Source organism: Cavia porcellus, unplaced genomic scaffold, assembly GCF_034190915.1.
Source record: "Cavia porcellus strain 051 isolate PalLab524CR breed Dunkin Hartley unplaced genomic scaffold, mCavPor4.1 scaffold_13, whole genome shotgun sequence".
NCBI classification, from domain to species: Eukaryota; Metazoa; Chordata; class Mammalia; order Rodentia; family Caviidae; genus Cavia; species Cavia porcellus.
The window spans coordinates 5,489,439-5,505,369 of record NW_026947496.1 but is presented as its reverse complement, the minus strand read 5'-3'; the positions used below and the strand labels follow the sequence as shown (position 1 = coordinate 5,505,369).

Below are 15,931 nucleotides of genomic sequence, written 5' to 3'. Positions count from 1 at the left end.
TTTAATATCACATGTATTTCCAGTTGGACCTCTTCTGAGACATTTGTGAAACAGGAGAAAGGTGATAAAATGACTCAGGAAGTAACTCTTGCCTTTGGAGTGGGTCAGAATGGCAGATGTGCACAGGATCTCAGGGGGGCCTCCACTGCCTGGCTGCCCTGCTGTTCCTCTCCCCGCCCTGGCCAGGCCCCCATGCCCAGGGCGGAGGCACGTATGTGCAGGGGGAAATCTGGCTGGTGACTGAAATGCACCTTTGGATCCTGTCTCTACCCAGAGGGTCAGACCACAGCGCAGGTGCAGCCGCTCCCTGGCTCTCGCCCTGGCGCCCCCAAAGTGCAGCCCCACGGAAAGCTGCGTGTATCTGTGCAAGGTGCAGCATGGCAAGCATGGCCAGTGGGGAGGTGGTGGCCAGTGAGGACCTGCCATGCCAGGCCCACAGGCCGCCTTATGATGAGGGATGGCTCTGGGATCCCATTTGTTCATCTTTCATAGAGTAAACTGATGGAAAGGCACGGGAAGAGGGGGGTGGGCTGTCATCTCTCTGGGGCAAAGATAAACTAGAACATTGTAGTGGGGGAAGTGGCTGGACAAGACTGGTGCCCCAGGGCTGCCCACTGGTCTCCTCAAAAAAGCTGCTTGGGTCAAAACACTTCAAGAACCCACTGAGGAGAAGGGGCCAGGAATAAGACATCCACACCCAAGGGGCCAAAGAGAATGATTTCCTAGGGCCAAATGAAAACTGCCCTTAGGGAGAATCTGGTCCACATCCCAAGATGCTGGTGGGCTGGGCTGCCTTGGGAAAGCAGGAGGCGGCCCCGGCTGGGCACACGGGCCACTGGGCCACTCAGCAGTGGACGGTCCTGGGCCGTCCTCAGGGTGTGGATTAAGAGCCAGGGGACACTCAACACTTTCTTTTTAGACCTCGGGGCACTGGATTTAGAGGACAGCTCTCCACGACAGTGCTGAGGTCTAACTGCCCAGGTGAGAGGGAGAGCCCTACTTCCTGTGGGCGTGGTGCCGCTGGAAACGCCCTTGCTCCCGACTTCTAGGGCTCTTTGGGTTTGCACCAATGGAAAACAAACAGGCAGGAGACCTGAAAGGATCCCTGCCCTTGCCGGCAGCGCCCTGAAAGGGCGGTGAGCCTCTTGCAGAGCCCATGCCGCTGCCCAACTTGGCTGGTCCCGGGAGCCGGCTGCTCTGTGCAAAGGGGGTGGTGGAAGGGACTCTCAGAGCAGGTTTCCTTACCGAAGAGCTGGTCCTCCCCAACAAAGAAGGCAAGGCCTGGCTGGGAGGGCGCTGAAGATTCTGGCCCGGCCCTTTTTCAAAGGTGATCCTGGTCTTGGTGACCCCACTCAGCACTGCTCCTCCCATGCTAGGAGCCCCAGAAGTGGAGGTGCTCCTTCTGTCAGTACTGGCAGTTAACCTCGGCTCCCCACACTCCATAGGGGTCACTGATCCACCAAAGGCAAAAGGTCGGGGGGCCATGCTGCCAAACACAGGGCCCCCAACTCCACTCTGGTGGCTCTGGGCAGCGCCCTCAAAGCCAGTGACTGGATGGGTGTGGCAGAAGGCAAAACCTGCTGGGCTGTGAGTGGGCACCTGCACAGTAGAGGCCGAATGCACCCCGGTGCCAAGCGCCACCTGTGTGGCAAGACTGAGCCCTGGCCCCGGGGGCACTGGCCCAGGGGCTGGGGGTGCCACTGCCCAGTTTCCAGAAAGGAGAGGGTTACTGAAGCAGGGGGTGAGTGCCGGTTGGGGGATACCTAGTTTCTGCCCAGCTTCAGCCCCAAATGCAGGTTGGAGAGTGACTCCTGGGGATGCAGGGGTCAGATCTGAGATGCTAAGTGACAGTGTGTGGGGGTGGGTGCACACAAGGGCTGAGGCGGCCACAGGGCTCTGCGCGTCCCTGGAATCAGCAGCACTTCTACCAGAGGTGACCTGGGCAGCCCTGGGGACCTGGTTGCCAACAGCAACTCCGCATACAGCAGGGAGGGAAGGGGGCTGCCCAGCTGGGAAGCCCAAGCTGTTGCCTGGGGAGCAGCCAGTGGCCCCAGTATATTGCAGGAGCCTGAGGCCTGGGTCCACTCTGCTAGAATCCCGAGGCGGCTGGGCAGCAGGGGCTTGGCATGTGCGGGCTGGGCAGGGGGACAGAACTAGGCCGTCGGGGAAGTAAGCTGCGGCAGAAGCAGGCGGGGGACAGGGCTGCGGGGGGAAGAAGGCGGCCGCGGTGGACACAGGGCTGAGAGAGCCTGGGCAGATGGGTTTGAAGGCCGGGGTAAGGACGTGGGGAGCTGCGCAGAGGGAAGCCCCCAGAAGTGGTGCTGCCTCGGCCGAGACTCTGGGATCTGAGGAGTCTGCCTTCTGACCGCCGGGAAGAGACTCGGAAACTGGTTTTAACAGAGACTCAGAAGTCGCCGCGGAGGGTGCGGGTGCAGGAAGTTGGAGTCCTGGGCCACTGCTCATCGGGAACAGAGGGCACTGCGAGGAGGGGACAGCGGAGGGAGTGACAGGCGCGTCAGAGCCCAGAGCAGAGCCGGCATTCCGAAGGCTGGGGGCTGACAGGGCATTGCCAGCGCCCGGCGTGGCGCCCGGAGAGTGGGCGGGTGGGGCCTCTGACCGTTCGTGTCCCACGGATTCCGGGGGGCCTGGCGACGTCTTCTCTCGGATGCCCAGCTGAGGATCTGCTACGGTGGGTGCTGTCCCTGGGAAAGGTGGATTGCCGCACGGGTGGGGTCGAACGCCAGTCCAAACCTCGGGGGTGGAGTCTGTGGCGGCTTTGGTCGCGTCCTGTCCCGCTTCCTTCTCCACGGCTCGGTGCTCATCAGAGCCACGCTCGGGAGGTGTGGTCCCGAGCTGCGCGTCCCCAGGCCTGGTTGGCAGCGGCGGGGTCTTCGCTCTCTGCGGCCCAGGGCGCCGGGCTGTTACCGAGGCCGCGCGCTCAGGCCGGGGCGCACGGCCTTTCTCTCGCTTTTTCAGCGGCCACTCCGGGGGCTCGGGTGAAAACCTGGGGAGCCCTCTCTTGGCGGGCGCCGGGCCGAGCCGGGTGGAGCTGTAGGAACTGAAGATCGCGTTCCTTTTGCCGCTGAGTGGGGCCCCGGGGTGCTCGCAGGCCGCGGAGCGCGTGGGGGCGCGGGGAGCCGGACGGCTGGCACGGAGGGGCCCAGGTCTGGGCACAAAGGCGACGAGGGCGCCCCGCTTCGCCATGGGCGTGAAGGCTGACGGCCGGGCCGCGACGCACTCGCCGTGCAGGTCCGAGCCCTCAGAGTCTCGCGGGGCGAGCAGCTCGGGCTCCAAGGGCCCTGCACAGTGGATCACGGGCGCCGACGACGGGGCCGCGGGCCCGCTGGGCTCCCGGGGGCAGATCCGTACGGTCACGGGGCTGTGCACGGCCCCGAGGTGCCGCAAGGGCCAGATGGTGCGCCGCAGGAAGCCATCCCAGCCAGCCGAGGGCGGCGCGCGCGCGACGGGGTCGCGGCCCCGGCGCAGGCCGGGGCGCAGCCTGGCTTCGCTGGCCGCCGCGGCCCGGGATAAAGGAGCAGGACCAGGACCTGGACCCGGGCCGGGGCGCAGCCGGGGGGCGGCGTGGGCGCGGAGGACATGCTGGGCGCGCAGCACCTGCTGGACGCGGCCTACGCGGTACACGGGCTGGGCGCGAGCTCCCGGACCCTCGGGCGGGTCGCCGTGGCCGGGCGGGGACCCCGACGAGGCTGGCGGCCGGCCCAGCACACAGCCCATGGCGCGGCGAGAGCCTCGGCCGCTGCGCTCCCGGCGTCTGTGGAACCGGCGGGGGAACGGTTGGGAGCCGGGCGCGAGGCGGCACGGCGGGGCGCGCGACTCAGGACCCCGGCCTCGTCGGCGGCCCACCCCGCCCTCGCCGTCGCCGGAAGTGGACAAAGGACCGACGCCTCTGCTCCCTGGCTGGGCCTCCCTCTGCAGAACCTGCACTGCCTTGAGCCTTCGTCATCTCTCTTCTCTTACAAGAAAGAAAACGAGCCGTGCACTGGGTGAAAATGTAAGCAAAACACATTTTAAAATTCACGATACGTAAAAAAAAAAAAAAAAAAAAAGATTAATGAGCAGAAGATCTGAACAGAGATACCCAAACAGACCGAAAGCAGCATGCGCCCATGTGACAGGTTTTTCTTAGAAAGCGCCTCCCTGCGTTCTTTTCTGGAACCCGTCAACCCTTCGGCTTTTCGCGCAACGCTCCTTCAATCAGCCGCCAAGACGTCATTCCGCCCGCCCCTTGACTCCGCCCCTGTCAAATTCCAAATAAAGCGGTGGTTCCTTCCCAAAACTCCCAGAGGTGCCTGCCTGTGTTCCGCACTCCTCCCAGGCCCTCAATAAAGGATTTTTTCTCTTCTCTCCCTCTCTCTTTTCTCTCTCGCACTACGGAAAACCAAACAACTTATGCCATTAAGAAATCGCAAATGAAAACAGCCACAGGAAAACCAGCACAACAGGTGAATGCGTGAACTAACTGGGGCGCATCCACGCAACACTGATATTTATCACTAAACAGAAATGTGCTATCAAACCACGACAAGACGCAGGGATCTTAAATCCGTAAATGAACAAAAGTTAGAAAACTTAGACGAAACGAGCGAATTCCTATGAATATGTCAACTGAAACTGACTCAGGAAATAGACAACCTGAACAATAGGTAGGGGTGAACTAGTAGGGAAAAAAGCTACCTGCAACAAAAAATACAACCTAGGTGACTTTGTTGTCTAATTCTACTGAATATTCAAAGAACTTATCTCAGTTAACTTACATCAATTCCATGAGGCTGGTACCAGGATTCTTATACCAAAGCCAAACAACGCCAGCACGAGAAAAAAACTCCAGACCAAAATCTCCTGTGAATGTGGTTCCAAAACCCTCCACAAAATACTATCAAACAGCATCTAACAACATATAAAAAGAATTCGGTACTATGACTAAAGTGGGATTTAACCTCAGAAATGCAAGATTTTTTAACATTTGAAAACCAATCAATGTGATACAAAATGTCAACAAAGTAAAAAATATCACATGATTATCTCAATAAGTGAAGAAAAATATTTGACAAAATCAGTCTTTCATGATAAGAAAAACTCCATACATTAGAAATGTTAGGGAATTTTTTCAATCCTAATAAAACACACACACACACATACACACACACTCACAAACACACACACACACACACACACACACACACACACACACACACACTCCAGGCACTATCATACTTAGTGAAGGTCTTCATATGTCCCCTCCAACATCAGGAGCAATGCAGGAGGTCCACTGCTGGGCATCAGTCAGCATGGCCCTGGAGCTCTGAGTCAGAGTAAGCCAGCAAGAGAGAAAAATAAAAGGCATCTAGATTGGAAGGGAAAAAAAGTAGAACTGCTGCCTGTATTTGCAGATGTTCTGCTCTTATGCATAGAAAATTCTGAATAACCCATTAAAACTGTTAGAGCTACTAAACTACTTCAGCAAGGTTGCAGGACACAGATCAGAACACAGAAATCAACTGTACTTCCATGTACTCACAATATACAATCCACAGATGAAAATAAGAACATACTTCTGTTTATGATAACATCACAACCAGTAAAAATACTTAGGAGCTTTTTTAGCAAAACTCATACTCTGAAAAACTACAAATACTGAAGAAAGGAATTAAGGTAAATCTTAATGAATAGACTATTCTATGTTTACAAATCAGAGCAGTTATTTTAAGCCAGCAATGCTCCCAGCCTTGCTCTGTAGAGCCAGCGCAGTCCCTATCAGAATTGCAGCTGACTTCTTTGTAGAAAGTAAAAGCTGAATCTAAAATTTATGTGAAATTTCATGGGATCATTGAAGAACAAATGGGAGGACTCATAGTTCCTGGTTTCAAAGCTTACTAGGAAGCAATTTAAAAGAACATTGTACTGGCATAAGAATAAACATAAAGATGGATGGGGTATAATTGAGAGTTTCCAAACATCCCCAAGGGCCTCAGGCCACCTGAGTTTGCCAAGAGTTTTAAGATCTCGTGAAGGGAAACAAATCATCTTTTTAGTGATGGTGGTCGTCTCACACACAAAAAAATGAAGTTTGATGCTTACGTCATGTCAGAGGGAAAACAAAAACAAAAATGACAAAAAAAAAAAAAAAAAAAAACGGACTCAGTGATCCAAACAGCTAATCTAAGATTAAAACCACAGAGCTCCCAGAAGAGCAGATAGGGCTAAACCATCATTTGGATTCTTAGATGTGACATCTAAAATATGAGCAATAGAAGGAAACAAATAAATCGGACTTCATTAAAAAAAAACCCTTTTGTGCTCAAAGGACACTATCAACATGACAATGTATATGAGATCAGATTTTCAAATTTTATATCTGACAAGGAATTTGTGCCTGAAATATGTAAATATTTGCAATTCTGAGTGCTCCCATCCAGGAAGAGAAGGGATTGATGTACACAGCATTCCACAGCACCTGCTGCGCCCAACCTTCAACAGAGGCCCAGGGATTTCCAGCCAAGGTGGAACATCTTAATCACACCACATACCACATGGGATTATTAGCTGTCCTGAGGGCCGAACACACATATTCCACCACAGGAGTCACAGCCAGAAAACCTGGAGATCCCGAGGCAGACAGTGGTGTGACACTGTTTGATCCTTTGAGCAAAATGTTGGCACTGTCCTGGGAGAAGCATGCTGTGTGTCTGGCAGATGCTGAGGAACCAGAGACAGGGAGAGTCTGCTGGCCTGGGTGAGAAGGAAGCTGTGGATCCAGCAAGATGCCTCTTTGGTTCTGGGCAGAGACGCCAGATTAGTCTTTTTTTTTTTTTTTTTTTTTTTATTTAAGAGGAAAAAGAGAAAAACACAAAACAAGACAAAGCAGTGTAAGGTTACACATAATACAGAACTACAAAAAAAAAAAATAAACATAACAGTAAGAAATCACCTGTTAATAGATTACATAATATCATCTTGGAAATAGTTGCTCAAATCACAGTATCAAAGAATACAAAGTAGACATTCAAACGGAGAGACTGCAAACAGCTGTGTTCAATGATCCAAAAACATTAATATAGTCAGCTATTTAACATCCCTAAACACACTTGTTGTTATATCCGTTAGAGCTCTTTTTTTTTTTCCCTCCCTCTCTTTTTTATAACAAAATTTACACATTTTGGATTTTATTACTCCTCAGTTCTCATTACTCTCTTGGGGGGGAGATAATAAAGTCAAATATGGCAAAACAAAGCTGTAAGTCCAAACCAAGGATAGACATAGCACATGATGTAGAACAGAGTACAAGGTCATCAACAATGGTTATCAACATTGTCTCTTGTTTCCTTAAAAGGAATTGTCTATCTCATTAGATATTATAAAGTTGGACAAAACAGTGGAGAACAAGACCAATAAAACTTAGGCATTGTGAACATTGCAGGACTTCCAAAGGAGACAATAGTCAAACCAGAATGGGCATCTTTGTGAATCTTATTGCCTTCAAATTAGTTGCCTATACCTTCAAACTTGCTACTGTCGCACAGAATGGAACAGAGTCTAATCAGTCAAAACAAGATCTTGGGAGTATTACAGGACTTCAAAACAAGTTAATAGGAGATCAAAAAGAGTTACTACTATATATCCTAATTTTTTAAGTTTTTCCCTTAATTAAAATAAACATAAGAAATAGCTAAATAATTTTTTTTAAAGAATAGTAGTTACCATAGTGTCTGTCTTTTTCCTTAAAATATTTGGATAAAACTTCATATACTATAGCTTCAAATATTTCCATATCAAAAAGCCCAGAGTAAAGCCTTTCTAATTAATAAGTGAAAATTTTATAAGGCTTCAAGGCCACATAATGGGGAATCATGATTATCACATATTTTTATATATTTGAATCATTACTTACATTAGGGAAACTATTCGGTATTCATACATGCGAGATTGATTTATTTCACTTATGAGTATGGTCTCAAGCTGCGCCCATTTATTGATAAATATCTCAATGCAATCCTTCTTTATAGCTGAATAATACTCCATTGTATAGAAATACCACAACTTTTTTATCCATTCCTCAGTTGATGGACACTTGGGTTGTTTCCAAGATCTGGCGATTACAAATTGTGCTGCTATAAACATAGGTGCACATATATCCCTGTGGTATGATGCTTTCAGTTCTTCTGGGAATATGCCTAGAAGTGGAATAGCTGGAATAAATGGGATTTCCAATCCCAACTTTTTGAGAAACCTCCAGACAGATCTCCACAAAGGCTGTACCAGTCTACACTCCCACCAACAGTGCAGGAGAGTTCCTTTTTCCCCACAGCCTCTCCAGCATTTGTTGTTGTTGGTTTTCTTGATCCTGGCCATTCTTTCAGGAGTGAGATGGTATCTCAGTGTGGTTTTAATTTGTATTTCTCTAATGGCCAATGATGATGAGCATTTTTTCATGTATTTATTTGCCATTTGCATTTCTTCATCTGAGAATTGCGTATTCATCTCAGATGCCCATTTTTGGATTGGATCTTTGAATTTTGAAGGTCTGAGTTTTTTTAATTCTTTATATGTTTTAGACAAGAGGCCCTTGTCTGAGAGAGAGTTCACTAAAATCTTTTCCCAGTTTGTGGGTTTTCTTTTCACTATGCTGGAGATTTCTTTTGACATGCAAAAACTTTTTAATAAGAAGAGGTCCCAGTTATTGATTCTGGGAAGTATTTCCCGTGCAGTTTGAGTCCTATTCATGAATTCTCTACCTACTCCTATGCCTCCAAGGTTTCTACCCAATTTGTCTTCCAATAGATTTAGCGTTTCTGTTTTAATATTCAGATCTTTGACCCATTTAGATTTTAATTTAGTACATGGTGATAGACATGGGTCTAGCTTTAGTTTTCGGCAAATGGAGAGCCAGTTTTTCCAGCACCATTTATTAAAGAGACTGTCGTTCTTCCAGTGAACCTGCTTGGCTCCTTTATCGAAGATAAGGTGGTTGAGTGTGTTTGTAGTTGTGGTTGTATCTTCTAATCTATTCCATTGATCTTCAGCTCTGTTTTGATTCCAATACCATGTTGATTTTACTACTGTTGCTTTGTAGTATAATTTCAAGTCAGGGATTGTGATGCCTCCTGCTTTGTCTTTGCTGCTTAGAATTGCTTTTGCGATTCTAGGTCTCTTCTGGTTCCAGATGAAATTTAGGAGTGATTTCTCTAGATCTATAAGGTATGTTGATGGTATTTCTATTGGGATTGCATTGAATCTGTATAAGAGTTTTGGGAGAATGGCCATCTTCACAATGTTTGTTCTTCCTATCCATGAGCAAGGGATGTCTTTCCATTTTCTGAGATCATCTTCAATTTCCTTTTTCAGTGTAATATAGTTTTCACTGTATAAGTCTTTCACTTCTTTTGTAAGAGTAATTCCTAAATATTTCATTTTTTTGCTTGCTAATGTGAATAGACCAGTTTCCCTTATTTCCCTCTCTGTGGTTTTGTTGTTTGTGTATAGGAATGCTATTGATTTCTGAGTATTGATTTTGTATCCAGCCACATTACTGAATTTATTTATTGTATCTAAGAGTCTTTCAATGGAGCTTAGGGGGTCTTCTATGTAGAGTATCATGTCATCTGCAAACAATGATGATTTAACTTCTTCTTTTCCTATCTTTACCCCTTTTATTTCTCTTTCTTGCCTAATTGCTCTGGCTAGTACTTCCAGTACTATATTAAATAGGAGTGGTGATAAAGGACATCCTTGTCTTGTGCCTGATTTTAAAGTAAAGGCTTTCAATTTTTGGCCATTTAGTATGATGCTGGCTGTTGGTTTGTCATAAATGGCCTTTATTATATTGAGGTAAAGACCATCTATTCCAATTTTCTGTAGAGTTTTTATCATGAATAAATGTTGGACCTTATCGAAGGCTTTTTCTGCATCTATAGAAATGATCATGTGATTCTTATTTTTGGCTTTATTGATATGGTGAATTACATTTATTGATTTGCGTATGTTGAACCATCCTTGCATTCCTGGGATGAATCCCACTTGGTCATGGTGTATAATCTTCTTGATGATTTGCTGGATCCTATTTGCCAATATTTTATTGAGGATTTTTGCATCTGTGTTCATTAGGGAGATCGGTCTATAGTTCTCTTTTTTAGTTGGGTCTTTCTCAGGTTTTGGTACTAGAGTGATATTTGCTTCCAGGAATGACTTAGGCAGGATTGCTTCCCTTTCAATTTCATTGAATAGTTTGAGGAGTGTCGGCATTAGGTCTTCTTTGTATTTCTTGTAGAATTCTGCAGTGAATCCATCTGGGCCTGGGCTCTTCTTGGTGGGTAAGGACTTAATTACATTTTCAATTTCAGTAACCGAGATTGGGTTATTCAACAGTTTTACATCCTCTTGATCTAGCTTTGGCACTTCATATGCTTCTAAGAAACTGTCTATTTCTTCTGTGTTATCAAACTTTTGAGAGTAGAGGTTTTCAAAATAGGTGTTGATGATCTTCTGTATTTCTATTGGGTCTGTAGTGACTTCTCCTTTTTCATTTCTTATTGCATGAATTTGAGCTTTTTCTTCCCTTTTTTTAATAAGGTTGGCTAGGGGCTTATCGATTTTATTTATTCTTTCAAAGAACCAACTCTTTGATTTGTTGATCCTTTGGATTGTTTTCTTAGTCTCTATTGCATTGATTTCTGCTCTGATTTTTATAATTTCCTCTCTTCTTTTGGCTTTGGGCTTGACTTGCTCTTCCTTTTCTAGCTGTTTGAGGTGTAGCATCAAGTTATTTATTTGTATTCGTTCTGTTTTCCTGATGTGGGAACTCAGTGCAATAAATTTTCCTCTCAGAACGGCTTTCATTGTATCCCACAGATTCCGGTAAGTTGTATCTGCATTTTCATTTTCTTTTAGGTATTGTTTGATTTCTTCTTTAATTTCTTCTGTGACCCACTGATTACTCAAGAGTGTGTTATTCAGTTTCCATGTGTTTGTGGAATTTTTGCGGTATCTTTTATCATTAATTTCTAATTTCAGAGCGCTGTGATCCGATAACATGCAAGGGATGATTTCAGCTCTTTTGCACTTGTTTAAATATGTTTTATGAGCTAATATATGGTCTATTTTAGAAAATGATCCATGTACTGCTGAGAAGAATGTGTATTCTGATGTTGTTGGGTGGAACATTCTGTATATGTCTATCAAACCCATTTGTTCACAGGTATGATTCAGTTCTGTTATTTCTTTACTCATTTTCTGTCTGGTCGATCTGTCCCTTGGTGTCAATGGCGTATTAAGGTCTCCCGTTACAATTGTGTTACTGATAATTTGAGTTTTCATTTCTGTTAATAATTGTTTTATATAACTGGGCGCTCTGGAGTTTGGTGCGTATATATTTAAGATAGTTATCTCTTCCTCTTGGAGTTTTCCCCTTACGAGTATGTAGTGACCTTCTTTGTCCTTTATGGTCATTGTTGGTTTAAAGTTCACGTTGTCTGCAAACAGAATGGCTACTCCTGCCTTTTTTTGGATTCCTGCTGCATGAAGAATTGTTTTCCATCCTTTGACTTTCAGTCTGTGAGTATCCTTCTGGGTTAGATGGGTTTCCTGTAAACAGCATATGGTTGGATTTTGTTTCTTGATCCATTCTGCTAGTCTGTTTCTTTTGATTGGTGCATTGAGACCATTTACATTAATGGTTATTACTGTTAAATGTTGTTTAATTGTAGGATTCTTATCTCTCTGCTGTTGCACCTTTATCTTTCTCTTCTGTTTAATTATTTGCTTTGCTTAGTGGTTTTTTCCTTTGTGTATCTAAACTGTCTTTCAATATTTTTTGCAGGGTTGGTTTGGTGTTCATGAAGTTCTTCAGCTGTTCTTTGTCATGGAAGTTTCGTATTTCACCATCTATTTTAAATGATAGTGTTGCAGGATATATCAGTCTAGGTTGGAAATCATTTTGCTTTAGGATCTGGAATACTTCACTCCATGCTCTTCTTGACTTTATTGTTTGTGCTGAGAAGTCTGCTGTGATTCTGATAGGTTTTCCTTTATAAGTGATCTGTCTTTTCTCTCTGACAGCTTTTAATAATCTATTCTTGTGTTGGATTTCTGGGATGGTGATTATTATATGTCTGGGTGTAGTTTTATTTTGGTTATGACTATTTGGAGTTCTATATGCTTCACTGATCCTGATGTCAGTTTCTGATCTCATGCTTGGGAAGTTTTCAGCTATTGCTTCTCTAAATATCCTCTTGATATCCTTTATGTTGTCTCCTTCTTTTTCATTAATCCCTATCATTCTTATGTTATTCTTCTTTGCATCATCTTGCAGTTGTTGAATTGTTATTTCCTGATTCCTTGTTATTTTTAAAAGATCTTTCCTTTCCTGTTCACTTGCTGCAATCCTGTCTTCAAGGTCTGAAATTCTGTCTTCACTTTCATTAAGGCGGTTTTTACAACTTTCAGTGGAGTTTTTTATTTCCTGTATATCTCTGTGCATCTGCATTATGTATTCTGTTTGTTTCTTATATTGCTCGTCTAGGGATTCTATCTTTTTGTTTAATTCCTCCAATTTTTTATCTGTGTTTTCTTTAGATATATTTAGAATCTCTTTCATTTCTTTTATCATTTCTTCTTTTATCTGAGAAATTATTTCGAGTTTGAATTTCTTTAAAGCTTCCTGGAGTTGCTTGTCAACTTCAGTAGCTATTGTGTCTAATATATGAGGAGGATGGGATATATTTTCTTCTAAATACACTTCTCCTAGGGTTTCCTGAGTTGGGCTGGAGGTTTGAGGTTGTAATTTGGTCTTTCGTTTTGTCATTTTCCTATATTTCTGTGTTTCAAGTGTTATTTGAAAGCCTCCTCAGGATCTGTTGAAAATCCCCTTCTATGTTTGCAGCTACTGAGACTCTGGCACCCCTCTACCCCAGGCCATTGGGCCTGCAGAACCAATGGCCCTTCTCTGCTTGATCAGAACTCCGCGGTTCCAGACAAGCTGGGCCTCAGGGACACTGTGCACCCACCTGCCCCTTGGTAGATCCACAGCTCTTGGATCGCAGCCGGGTTAGGGTACTCACCACAGACCGCAGTGCCTCAGGAGCCTGTGATCCCTCCCTGCTGGCAGAGATATCCACAAACCTCCAGACAAAGGAAGGGCCTCCTGCGGGCACTCCGGATCTACCCCGCTCCTCCTCTGCACGCAGATGGCTATGCGCGGCTGGGCTCAGGCTGAGGTGCCTCAGGAACCCGGGACCCCTCCTCCTCCAGACAAAGGAAGGGGCCTCTGCAGGCGGCTCCGGGTCCGCGCAGCTCCTCCTCCGCACACCGACGGCCAGGCGCGGCTGGGTACGGGCCGAGGTGCCCCAGGAACCCGGGACCCCTCCTCCTCCAGACAAAGGACGGGGCCTCTGCAGGCGGCTCCGGGTCCGCGCAGCTCCTCCTCCGCACACCGACGGCCAGGCGCTGCTGGGTACGGGCCGAGGTGCCCCAGGAACCCGGGACCCCTCCTCCTCCAGACAAAGGACGGGGCCTCTGCAGGCGGCTCCGGGTCCGCGCAGCTCCTCCTCCGCTCACCGAAGGCCAGGCGCGGCTGGGTACGGGCCGAGGTGCCCCAGGAACCCGGGACCCCTCCTCCTCCAGACAAAGGACGGGGCCTCTGCAGGCGGCTCCGGGTCCGCGCAGCTCCTCCTCCGCTCACCGACGGCCAGGCGCTGCTGGGTACGGGCCGAGGTGCCCCCGGAACCCGGGACCCTTCCTCCTCCAGACAAAGGACGGGGCCTCTGCAGGCGGCTCCGGGTCCGCGCAGCTCCTCCTCCGCTCACCGAAGGCCAGGCGCTGCTGGGTATGGGCCGAGGTGCCCCCGGAACCCGGGACCCTTCCTCCTCCAGACAAAGGACGGGGCCTCTGCAGGCGGCTCCGGGTCCGCGCAGCTCCTCCTCCGCACACCGACGGCCAGGCGCTGCTGGGTACGGGCCGAGGTGCCCCAGGAACCCGGGACCCCTCCTCCTCCAGACAAAGGACGGGGCCTCTGCAGGCGGCTCCGGGTCCGCGCAGCTCCTCCTCCGCACACCGACGGCCAGGCGCTGCTGGGTACGGGCCGAGGTGCCCCCAGATTAGTCTTAAATTAGCTGTTTGGATCACTGAGTCCGTTTTTTTTTTTTTTTTTTTTTTGGTCATTTTTGTTTTTGTCATCTGTGATAGATGGGGTGGCTGTTTAGGTTGGTCCCATGATTACAGCATAACAACCCCCAGCTACATGAAGCACTGCGGAGGCACCAGCGGCTGGTGAAGAGCTGCTGCCAGAAACTCCAAGGCTCTTGTGAAACTTACTCGACAGGCTTCCTGCAGCGGAGACGACTATGGATTGCTTAAGGCTGACTGTGCAAATGGCATAGGGAAGGGATGGCAAAGCTTTTAGAGCTTTCAGTACGAAGCTTCAAGGCATGCATGCCGTGGGTTCGCACTAGTATGCAGCTCTGGAGTTAAAGGAAGTGGAACTGTGCTTCTCACAGGAATCATCAGTTATGCTGTTTAATGAAGGAACCAAGGGAAAGCTCAACCAACCATTTATGCGAGGCTGACTTGAAGAGTCATGAGAAACCTCCAGAGGGAATGGAAATGAAGTCTAATGAGAGATGCCTTCTTACCATGGCATGCAGACAGAATTGAGTGTTATCAGAGGGATGCACATGGTAGGTTTCACCTCATAGATGGAGACAACACAGCAACATTAATTAGCAGTTTCCTTAAAGGGCTCCTCTGGGGAAAACGTGAATATTGGTGTCGTTCATACCACATAAGCAAATGGAAGCTCAACAAGGTATCGTGAAGAATTTATGAACGTACATGTTTACTGGACTAAAACTGGTGTAAAATATTTGCATCACAAGACCCAAGAGTCTGACCTCAGAGTTTATTGTGAAGCAAACGGGCACAGCACAGCACTGTGCAGTAAAGCTGCTGAAGTGAGGACAGAACAAGTAGCAAAGACATTAGAAGGCGGTAGAGGAAAAGCTGCTCAGACTCTAGACGATACCACTGGTGTGAGTCCCTGGGCAGCGGCCGGTTCCTGGCTCAGCGTGGAGAGGCTCCCTGCTCGCAAGGCCTTGCTGGGCAGTATCACAAAGCCCTCCCCATGACCCTGCACGCAGGTGACTCAGGGAGGCAGACAGGAGAGTTATCAGCACTGCATGTTTCTGAAAATAGTCTTTATGTTCTCAAACTGGAGTTTTCAACAGCTTTTGAAGGACTAAAACAGGAACGAACCTAGACAATCATAACCATGCCTGCATGAGCCGTACTGCATTGTGTCCGGATCTGATTTTGCTAAACACAACTAGGAACGTTGTGTAGAGCCAGGTGGACTTTTATGCTTGTTAAACCATTCCTTCTGACTTGACTGACGGGCGGCTCCGAGCTGCCTGGCAGTGGGACATATGAATTACGATCCTGTCATGAACTTGATAAAGATGTTTGCCTCTAATTTCAGCCTCACTAATATAAAATATTGGGGCTTATGTGTATGAGTCAGTTACGAATTTTACAGTGTACATTAAAAAGGTATCATTCAGAGTGCTGAAAAATTAAATCTTACTACCAAAACCAAACCAAACATATCAGCCCTCTTTGGAGGTGGTGGGGGCCAGGGGGTGGAGGGGAGTGGACAGTAAACTTTCGGGCACTCGGGTCCTTCAGGAATTTTTCTTTGGGCAGCTTTTTGTAATATATATGAATATATAAAACAATGAAAATGTGTGTGAATGTGACCACAACCTGGCACAGTCTCTCCTTTGGGTCGGCACCCCCTCTTTACCCCAGACTCGGGGGACTCGCACATCTAGGCCCAGGAGATGATCTTGCAGTTACAAGGGATGTCTGGTGGCTACACCCCTCTGAAGTTCCCGAGAAAAGGAATTTAAAATTTTAAATAAAGTCC

General features: G+C 47.4%; 1 protein-coding gene and 1 pseudogene across 1 annotated transcript; one reads left to right on the top strand and one right to left on the bottom strand.

Annotated features, from left to right (window-relative positions):
- On the bottom strand, positions 1-3,735 carry LOC101788962 (POM121-like protein 2). Its single transcript, XM_063259686.1, has one exon. The coding sequence runs from the start codon at positions 3,733-3,735 to the stop codon at positions 997-999; it is 2,739 nt and encodes a 912-aa protein (XP_063115756.1). The 3' UTR covers positions 1-996.
- On the top strand, positions 3,734-15,134 carry LOC100718452 (phosphoacetylglucosamine mutase-like; annotated as a pseudogene).
- The last annotated feature ends 797 nt before the right edge of the window (positions 15,135-15,931 follow it).